Source organism: Varanus komodoensis, unplaced genomic scaffold, assembly GCF_004798865.1.
Source record: "Varanus komodoensis strain SLA01 unplaced genomic scaffold, ASM479886v1 scaffold114, whole genome shotgun sequence".
Classification (NCBI taxonomy): domain Eukaryota; kingdom Metazoa; phylum Chordata; class Lepidosauria; order Squamata; family Varanidae; genus Varanus; species Varanus komodoensis.
Window position 1 is genome coordinate 268,914 of NW_025335328.1, and position 9,606 is coordinate 278,519.

The window sequence follows — 9,606 nt, forward strand, 5'->3', positions numbered from 1 at the left end:
CCGGCAGCGGCCGGGGGGCGGCGGCGTCCTCTCGCCGCCGCCGCAAGCCGATCTCCGCTCCGCCGTCGAGCCCCGGCTTCGGCTGGACTCCGGGCAGCGCCGGCGGCAGCAGCAGCAGCAGCGCGCCCAGCAGCAGGGGCAGCCGCGCTCGTCCCATGCTGCCCTGCGGAGGGAGGTGCGCTCAGTCGGGCCCCACGCGCAGACCCGTCGCCCCGACGGCCGGCCCGGCTCGAGGCCCGAAGCGCTCGCGGGAGGCTTCCCCGGGCCCCGGGGCTGCGGGGCGCCTCGGGCGGGCCGCGCAGGGACCCCGCCGCCGGCCTCGGCACCTGCGGCGGCGCCGGGGGTGGAGAGGGAGGGAGGGAGGCGATCACTCACCGGCGCGACCGACCGTCCTTGCCAGCCGAGGAGGATGCGCGGAGCCGCCGCAGGGGCCCTTAAGTACGGCAGGCGGGAGCTCCGCTGACGTCAGCGCGGGGCATGGACTGATTGCCGATGGGGACGCGGCGGCGACCCTCCGGGGACGCGGCGGGCATCTGGGCGAGGGAGGGATGGGTGCGCCCCGCTCCACCCCCCACCCCGCGCGGGATTCCGGCAGCTTGCGGCGCTCCCGGGGCTCCTCGGGCGCCCCCGCATCGCTTCCCAGGACACCTGCTGACGGCTCCGGGGCGCCCGAACCCGCCACCCGCCCCGCTCGTCCGGGCGGTCCGCCGGAGCCAGCGGCGCGCTCCGCACTTCTGTCCGAGGTGCTGAGGCGAGCGGGGCGCGGAGCCTGGCCAGGAGAGCCGGGGCTGGGACAGGCAGGCGCGGGAACGAGCGGGCTGCCTTCAAGGATGGTTCGCGGCTGGCTCAAGGATCTGGGAGGGCACGGGGGACCAGCCGAGCCCGCAGAGGAGGGCCGGCCATGGGCTCCCTCCGTGGCTCCGGATCTCCCAAGGAGAGTGAGAGCCTCCCAGCCAGGAGGTCGTGGAGGGAGCCTGAGCCAGTGGGGATGGCTGGGAAGGGCGGCTGGCATGTCTGGTGGGTGCGAGTGCAGGGCCCACGGGCTTGGGCTAGGAGGCGCACGTGGCTGTGGCCAGGCAGGGCGTCAGGACACCCAGAGGGGCCAAGCTGCCACGAACCCTCAGAGAGAGCGAGCTCTGGCGCAAGAGCAGCTCCTCTCCCGCCGACCTGCTGCGGACGCACCGCTCTCAGCCCACCCCCCCAGGCAGGGTCTTGCACAACTGGAGGGTCCAGAAAGGGGCAGCGGGTACGATCACGGCAAAGCAAGGCCACGGCAGCCGGTGTTGCGGGCGAGACGGAGGCGCACGGAATCAGGTCTGGCGTGAGGAACGCACGAAGACGCGCCTCCCCCTCTTCACTGGCAGGGCGAGCATCTTCACCCGTGACCCAAGCAGTGGTGCACAGATCCACCCCCCCGCGACCTGGAGGTTCCACCCCTACTTGATACACTGCCCATGACTGCTACCGACTCCGCACGGACTGCCAAACCCCCCGCAAGCCGGCTCCCCCGACGCACATGGGACTGCGATGCCCTGAGCCCCCAGACGTCCCGCGGCGCGTATCCCTTCGCCGCCCCGGCCAGGTCGAGTCAAGCACATGGCTTTCCCACAAGGCCGCAGCCCTGGCGTGGCGACGCGGCAGCTTCAAGGGCTCCCCCGGAGGTGAGTCCTCTTCCTTCCCGTCACGCCGGCAGCCAGCTTGCCCGAAACCCCTCAAGGACGGGGTGCCCAGTTGCCGACTGGCTTGCGGGGCCCCACATCAGAGCCGGCTGGCAGCGAGCAGCTGGCCTTGCTGGGGGGCACCTGACCTCGGGCTGCTCCGGGGCCGCCACGCGCGAGGGGAGACTCCAGCAGGCCCCCCTGCCCCCGCCGGGTCACTGCTTGTTGGCCTTCCAGGAGAGGTAGGTGTTCCAGACAATGGCGACGCACTGCACCACGGCCAGCCTGGGCGGAGAGAGGCAGAGGGTGCCGTCACTGCAAGGCCGGCATGGGGGGGCGCCTCCGTGGCACCAGGGGGCGCCGGGGGGGTGGCTTACCTGTAGTTCAAGGGGACGAAGTAGAAGTTGGCCATTTGCACAGCTGGCCACAGCTGGAGGCGGGGGGAGAGAGAGAGCGTGTCACGGAGGAGGCGGGGTGGCCCCACGGCAGCAGCGTATCTGGGGCTGTCCTCCGCGAGGCTCCGGGCGGCCCGCAAGGGCAATGAAGCAGCCCCGGCTGTACCGCCCCCCTTCCGCTCCTGGCTGCAGGGGCCGTCCCAGACGCCAAGCTCGGGGCCGCTGCCCGGATGGGGGCTTGGGGGTCTGCTGGGAGAACACTCACGTAGTAGTTGGTGACCAGGGCATCGGGGTAGTCCTGCAAGAGAGCGTCGGCAGACGGCGGGTTGGCCTGGGCAGCCCCATCCCACCGCTGGCTCACGTGCAGCTTGCGACCCACGGCGAGTCCAAGGGCTGAGCCACGCCCCCCATCCTGGACATCCGGTTCCCCCTTCCCGGGTGGAGGGGGCCCCGTCCGTTCCTACTGAGCTTCAATCTGCTGCTTTTGGCCAGTGCCCAGCCTGCCAAGGCGACTTCGAAGTTTGCGTCTGTCTTCCCGGGGATTAGCTGCCCGGCCAGTGTTGTGGCATCTGCAAAGGCCAAATACCTCTGCACCCAAGCTGAGCCCCGGTGACCTCCCCCAGCTGGGCAGGTGCCACTGAGAGGCACGCTCTCAGCCTGACTCTGCGGCCAGCTGTGGATCCACGTGCCGGCTCTTTCTCTTTTTCTTTTATTTATTTTTCGATTTATACCCTGCCTTTTTCCTACAAAGGGCTCAAGGCAGCTCACCTCCTCCTCCTCCTCCATCTTATCCCCACAACAACCGCCCAGTGAGGTAGCTTGGGCTGAGAGCCTGTGACTGGCCCAGAATCACCCAGCTGGCCCCATGGCCGAGCGGGGACTCGAACCCGGATCGCCTGAGTCCCAGTCCCACGCTCTCAACCGCTGCGCCACACTGGCTCTCTTCCATCAAGCCCACTTGTGGCTGCTCAGAATGTCACAGAACCATAGATCGCCGAGCTGGAAGGGGCCAGGGAGGCCATCAAGCCCCACGCCCTGCTAATGCGGGTCACCACGTTACACCTCCCGCTCAGGTGGCTGCCCAGTTTCTTTCCGAATGCCTCCAGTGGGGGACAGCACGCAGGGGGCCACGTTGTCAACAGTCGTGCTGAAGTCACGCCACATCGTGTCCTCAGCATTCCCACAGCCCACAAGGGAGGTCGCCGGATCAAAGAGACTTCTCTGACCACCCCCAAGTGGGAACAGGAATACGCAGCAGCCCAGCCTGAAGGCCGGGGCAAGACCTCCACCTGCCCAGCTCCTCCGCAACTGGAGCCTGCAGGTGTCGCCTTTGGTAAAGGCCACGGCACATGGCCAGCAGGGCTAGTAGCCACTGATGGCCTCCTCCCGCATGAGCCTCTCCAGTCCCCTCTTAAAGCCGCCCAGATTGGTGGCCGTCACAGCTGAACTACACACTGTGTGAGGGCCTTCCTTCCCTCTGCCCTAAAGCTCCCCAGTCGGCTTCGTGGGGGGACTCCTTTGGGTCCGGGAGAGGGAGAGCAAGGTCTCCGCCCCACTCTTGCCACCCCACACATTACTTTGAACGCCTCCGTCACGCCTCCCCGTCCTTGCCTTCCTCTAGGCTGAGCGGTCCCAGCTGTCCTGGCCGCTCCTCACAGGGAGCGGCTTCAGCCCCGGACTGTTTCGTGGCCCTTCTCTGCACCTTTTCCAACGGAAAGATGCCCCTTTCCAGGGAGAGCACCCACAACTACACAGAATATTCCAAGGGCAGCCGCACCAAAGATCTGTACGAGGAAGCAAGATCCTGGCAGTGGCTTCCTATTACGACGTGAGCCTCGGGGGTGGGAGGCGGCGTCCCTATCCTGGGCAGTGCCATGTGAGGACACCCGGCCCGGGCAGAGTGGGGCCAACTGGCGGAGACAGTCCTCTGAGGCTCCCGAGCACCGCCAGGCCCCCTCCAGCCCAGGGGCGCCCCAGGATTCCCTCGCACGTGTGGCCCCAGGATGGAGGGCGAGGGAAGGGGCCCCAGGGGGCAGCACGGCCGCCCACGGGGTGCCTCTCTGGCTGACTGGCCCTGGCCGCCTGCCCAGGCCCTCGTCTCCCACTCGCCGAGCGGGTGCCTGCGAGCGCCTCTGAAGGAAGGCACCGTGAAATTTATCCTTCATGACTCATCTCTGCTCAGCAAACAGCAACCTGCTTGCGCTCCTGGCAGACACAAGGCGGGAGCCCTTTGCCGGCCGCGGAAAAGCAAACAGCGCAAGTACCTGGCCTGGCCGCAGCAAGAACGGGCGGGAGGGTGCGGGTCACACTGGCCACCCCCTTCGGCAGGCCTGCCCGGGGTGACTCATCCGCACCGGCCAGGAGGCGGGGGGCACACAGCTCCCTCGCCCGGCAGAGCACCGCTAGCCCACGGCAGCGCTTGGACGGGCAGAGCGAGAGGCCGGAAGGAGGCAGGCCAGGCGGGCGGCGAGAACCGCCGAGAGCCAGAAATGCCCGCCCCCCCCCAGGCTGGGGGTGCTCTTGTGGGGGCGGAAGCGGCTGCGCTGGCACATGAGGAACCTGGCCTCTCTGGGACACCCAAAATAAGGCCGGGGCGCCTCCCCCGGGCGCTTCTCGGACGGGGGAAGCCGCTGCCTCCCCAGGGTCACCAGTGGATCGCAGGAACGGCTCCCCAGCCCAGGATCCTGCCAGCCGGAGGCCCCGGCGGGGGGCGATCGCAAGGGTCTCCCTTTCGCCATCTTGAGTACGATTTTATTGGAATGGCAGATCGAGGAGAAGGCTCTGCTCTCCTTCTTTGCTGCTGGATTTATTTTTTTTCTTTTGCTGAATTGCACATTGGCCAGAAATCTGGCAGTTTAGTGGTGTGGTACAGGGTGTCCCCACTCCTAACTCTAGAACAGCATGGCCATCCCAGGAAGCGGACAGGTGGGAGGCGAGGAACAGGCGAAAGGGCGGACTTTTCATGTAGCACCGAGTTAAACTAGGGACGCGCTTCCACGGAATGGGCTGATGGCCACCATTCTGGAAGGCTGGCCCCATTCATGGCTGCTCGTGCTCATTGGCCCTTCCCGGCAAAGGGGCAGCACCGGCCAGCCCCTCTGCCGGACCGGGGCTGGCTCCTGGGGCGGAACCGTGTGTCCTGGCCTGCCGAGGCCAGCGGGCCGCAGGGACCGAGGAGGCGTGGGCCCAGTGGGGTGGCATCCCTGCGGCCACGCGGCCGCCTTAACCTGCCTTCACCCGCCCCCCCTCGGGGCCTCGCTGGGCCAACTTACCCGCTTCACCTTGTCCCAGTTCCTTTCAAGAGACAAGCCGTTGACGGTCCCCACCAGCAGCAGGAAGCAGCCGAGGAAGCAGGGGGCGAACCCGCCCTGTGGGAGAGGAGGGGCACTCAGCAAGGGGGTGCGGTTCTGCCTTGGCAAGGGGGCAGGAGGAGCAGCATGCCCGGGACCAGTCGGGGCTCCGCACAAGGCAGCGGCAGGGCAGGGCAGGGCAGGGCAGGGCGCCCTGCTCCCCCAGGGAGGGCTCCAGGCACCTGCAGGGCTCCAGCAGGCCCAGCCAGAGGGTCCAGGCCCCCTTGGGGAATCTGAGCCTGGCCAGTCACCAGACCTGCTGGGGGAAGCAGGTGGGCAGCTGGGGGAATGCCAAGCCAGAGGAGTGCCGGCCCAGAGTCAGCCGCGATCTGGGCAAGAGTCCTCGCCAGGCAGCTCCCTGAACACCAGGGGGGCTGAAGTGTGCGTTGGAGGCCAGCGTGAACCTGCAAAGGCCTGGACAAGGCCCACCCCCGCTGGGGGACACCCCCCCGACCTGATCCAACAGCATCTTCTGGAGTGCAGCCAGCCTGGTCCTGCCGGGTACCAGGCGATCCAGGACCTGGTACCAGCCTCCCACGACGGGGCCCTGCAGAGAAGGTGCAACAGGCAGGCCTTGGGAGGGGCTGTTCCCACACGGAGCCCCCCCCCCCACTTCCCCCAGCCTGTTTGAGGACAAGGCGGCTTCATACCCCCAGTCCCGTGGAAGGGCTGGGGCAGCCTGGCGCTGAGAGGACCCATTCACGCCTCCCCACCCCAGTCCCCATCCCCGTCCCCTCGGTTCTCACCACGAAGCAGAAGCCAACGGCCATCATCTTGAGAGTCCGCCGGGGGCTGTGCCCCGCCAGCCCCCTCCTCTCCACCACCTGCTGAGAGATCACATCTCCGGCACCCACCAGTGTCCCTGGACAAAAGCAACGGACGTTCACAGCCCGCCCAGTGCCCGGAAGCACGGAACGCCGGGCGAGGCGGGGGCTCCCTTTCCCAGGCACCTCCACACAACCGGGGCCTCCCCACTGCCCGCCCTGCACCGGAAGGCCGCCATGTACCTCCCCATTTATGGCCACTCCTGAGCTGGGAAGCAGCAGCTCACCCTAGCCCTGCACGGCCATGCGGAAGCCAGAATCCCACAGGGGGGTTCCCAGCCAGGACAGCGGGCAGCCCCCCGGCCAAGCGCTCACCCATGGCTGGGCATTGCACCCGAGCCAGCCCGATGCGACTGGAGGCCCGGGGAGCTGCTGCTTCCTGGGCCAGAACGCTCTGGACTGGGTGGGGAGGACCGCGTGCCTGAACACTGCACACCCCCCGCACGGAAGTCTTGTGCACACCCAACAAGCACCCCCTCCTGGTGTGCATCCCCGACTGTGTGTCTGGCTTTGTTGCACTTGCAGCACAGCACCAAGCAGCCTCTCCAGGCTGCTCCCTGGGAGGCCGGGGTGCAAGCCCACAGGGCCACGGGGAGCTGGCCTGCTGTGCCTGCCCAGCGGGGCCTCCATTGAGTATGGCCGGGGTTGTGGAGGAGGAGAGCCCTGGCACAGAGCCCGCCCCCGTGGCTCTCGTCCTGCAGGGGCGCCTGGTCTGCGGGGACAGAGCATGTGGCCCGACGGCCCCTGCCTGGGAAGGCCCACCTCGCTCCCTGGCTGGAGTGCAGCCAGCGGGCAAAGGGAGCAGCCAGGCGCCGGACTCAGGAGCCCTGCCCGCCTGCCCCCGCCCGCTCGCAGGAGCTGGACCCAACGGGAGCAGGGCTGCGGCCGCGGGATGCTCCACAGGCCAAGGTGAGCCGTGAGCTCTGCAGGCCAGCGCGCCTGCCTGGGACTCCGCCGAGCCCCGGTGAACCGGCAGCGGCCCAGCTGCAGAGCGCAGGAGCAAGCAGGGCCAGGTGCAGGAGGGCCGAGGCACCAAGCGCCCTTCCTGGCTCAGCCACTGAACAAGAGCCCCACGGTGGGCCGGCCGGGACACCCGCCAGGCAAGCGTCGTTCAGTTGCCCAGGAGAGGGAAGGGTCCCAGACCTGGCAGGAGAAAGAGAAGTGGGGCGGGCGAACTGGGCCTGCAAGTACGCTGAAGGTGAGTCTTTTGCACGGGCATCTCCTGCACAAGCGCGTGATGCCCTCCCCAGACACACGTCTGTGCCGTTCTGCCCCAGCCCACCACGGGGCCGGCTTTGCGTCCTCCCTCAACCTGCTTTCCCCAGCGGAAATGGCTCCTCCGCTCCTTCGGCTCACAAGAGGGCGCGTGGCGGAGGTGGCACCTGAATGACGCAGCTGGCAGAGCTGCCAAGAGTAATGGGATGAGAGTCGCCCGTTGCCGGCCGTCACAGAGATTGATGCGTCCCCAGGCGATGACTTCACCCACCCACCCACCCGGCACCTTGGGGGACTGCCAGCCCCGCTCTCAGACGCTCCACAGATTCCATCACACCTGATGGATGGGTGCCCCGTGGTGCCGTGGTTAGCGGCAGAAATGGGGGGGGCATGCACACAGGTGCAGGGACCACAGCCCAGCTGTCAGAGCAGCACGGCAGAGGGACCAGCTGCCCGGTGAGGCGTGGGGCCTGGCCACACTGGGGACGTTCAAGGTGAAAAGGGACCATCATCCCGTGGGGTGGTGTCAGCTGGTGTCCTGCAACAGCAGCAGGCTGGCTGGTCCGGCCTCTCCACAGCTCCTGAGCGTGGAATGGACTCATCCCCACAGCCGGTGGGCTAAGGGGTGCCACTGCCCCGCGCCAGCGTGGCTGTGACACGCGGTGCTCCTCTGCGCACCCCGCGGAACCCAGTTCTGAAGAAGCTCTGGGGGTCCCAGCAGAGTAACAGAAAGCAGGAGACTAGAAACTGGCTCACCAGCGCCTCCGCCTGCCAGAACGGCGAACAGCTCCTGCCCGCCCCCCAGGGAATCTGCTCACTCCACACATGAACCGGCCCGGCTCCCGGCCTTGGGGCTGTGCCTGAGCAGGACACGCACGCCGCATTCTCGGGTGCCGTGCCAGCCCCACCGCGTAGGGCTGGAAAGCTCCCGGGAGAGGCGCTGCTGCCGCCCCCCCGCCAGTCCTGCTTCAGAGGGACTCAAGGGACGCCTCCGTGGCGGCATTCCAAAGACGCAGCGGCTGTGCTCGTGCTCATGCGGCAAGCGCGGAGTTTAGGGGGGTTCAGCAGGCCACGGGCAGCTTTAGGATCCGGCGGGAGGTGCTTAACCCTTGTAGAAGCCACATTCTCCGGTTCACATGACGTGGCAACTCCCACACATGGGTTGCACAGACAACCGGGTGCCCCCCCAGCTGCATCGTGCGCCACCTTCCTGTGACGCATGAGCCGGGCAAAGCCCAACGACACCGTTCGCCTCCCACCGAGGGTCAAAGGCAAGCTCCCCTCCTCTGCCCCGTGGCCCTGGCGGCACTGCACTGCGCCCGGCCCCCCGGGGCCCTCCGGAGGCTGGGCTGCAGCGCCCACCAGCCTGGCCGGCGCCGTCGATGCAGCGGGCGCTGCAGGCCGGAGCCGAGGCCCCGCAAGCGGGAGGCAGCAACCGCCCCGCCCGGCCCGCGCTGCCGCCGGGCTCGGCTGTGGGGCTCCGGCGCGCGCGAAGGAGGGGCCCTTCCTGCGGGGCTCGGCGGGCGCCAGGGGAGGCCTGCAAGGCGCCGGGCCGCCCCGGGGGCCCCGCACGTCCCGGCGGGGCTCTGCGGGGAGGGGCGCCGGCCGGGCTGGGGGCGGTGGCGGCGGGCGGACCGCCCTTACCGGCCGTCAGGATCTGCACCTTCCACGGGTGCCGGCTCAGCAGCCGCTGGTAAGCGCGCCACAGCCCCGCCGCCATAGCGCGCGCGCCCGCCCCGCCCGGCGCCCATTGGCAGAGCACGCGCGCGCGAGGGGCGGGGCGTCCCTCGGGGGGGGCGGCGGCCCCGCCCGGCACACGGCCGAGCCCCGGAAAGGAGCAGGCGCGGGGCGGCCGCCCGGAGCAGGCGCCGAAACCGAGCCGGGCGGCGATCGGGGGCGGCTTCATCCGCCCCCCGGTCGCGCCACGGAGCCGGGGGGGGGGGGGCGGCGCAGGCGCAGTCGAGCCCCGCCACAGGCAGCGGCCGGAGAGTCTCTAGGGGGGCGACTGGCCGCGGGCCCCCGACTCGGCCCCGTCGCTGGGGAGCGGGCGGCGGGTCGCCCTCGCCGGGGGCTCCGTGCGCAGCGGCGTTGCCGCTCGGGAGCAGCCGCTGGCCCGGTCCGCGCGCCTCCGTGCTCAAGCGCTCCGCCCCGGGCGCGGCAGCCC

The 9,606-nt window shown here is 69.2% G+C and overlaps 1 protein-coding gene across 1 annotated transcript; it reads right to left on the reverse strand.

Moving 5' to 3' along the window:
- Nucleotides 1-710: 710 nt before the first annotated feature.
- Nucleotides 711-9,162, reverse strand: MPV17 (mitochondrial inner membrane protein MPV17). The gene is made up of 7 exons (XM_044421057.1): nt 9,087-9,162; nt 6,150-6,265; nt 5,858-5,950; nt 5,326-5,421; nt 2,319-2,351; nt 2,036-2,088; nt 711-1,943 (listed from the first exon to the last, which is right to left on the reverse strand). Exons 1-7 carry the CDS (start codon nt 9,160-9,162, stop codon nt 1,874-1,876), a joined length of 537 nt encoding a protein of 178 aa, XP_044276992.1. The 3' UTR covers nt 711-1,873.
- Between the last annotated feature and the right edge of the window lie 444 nt (nt 9,163-9,606).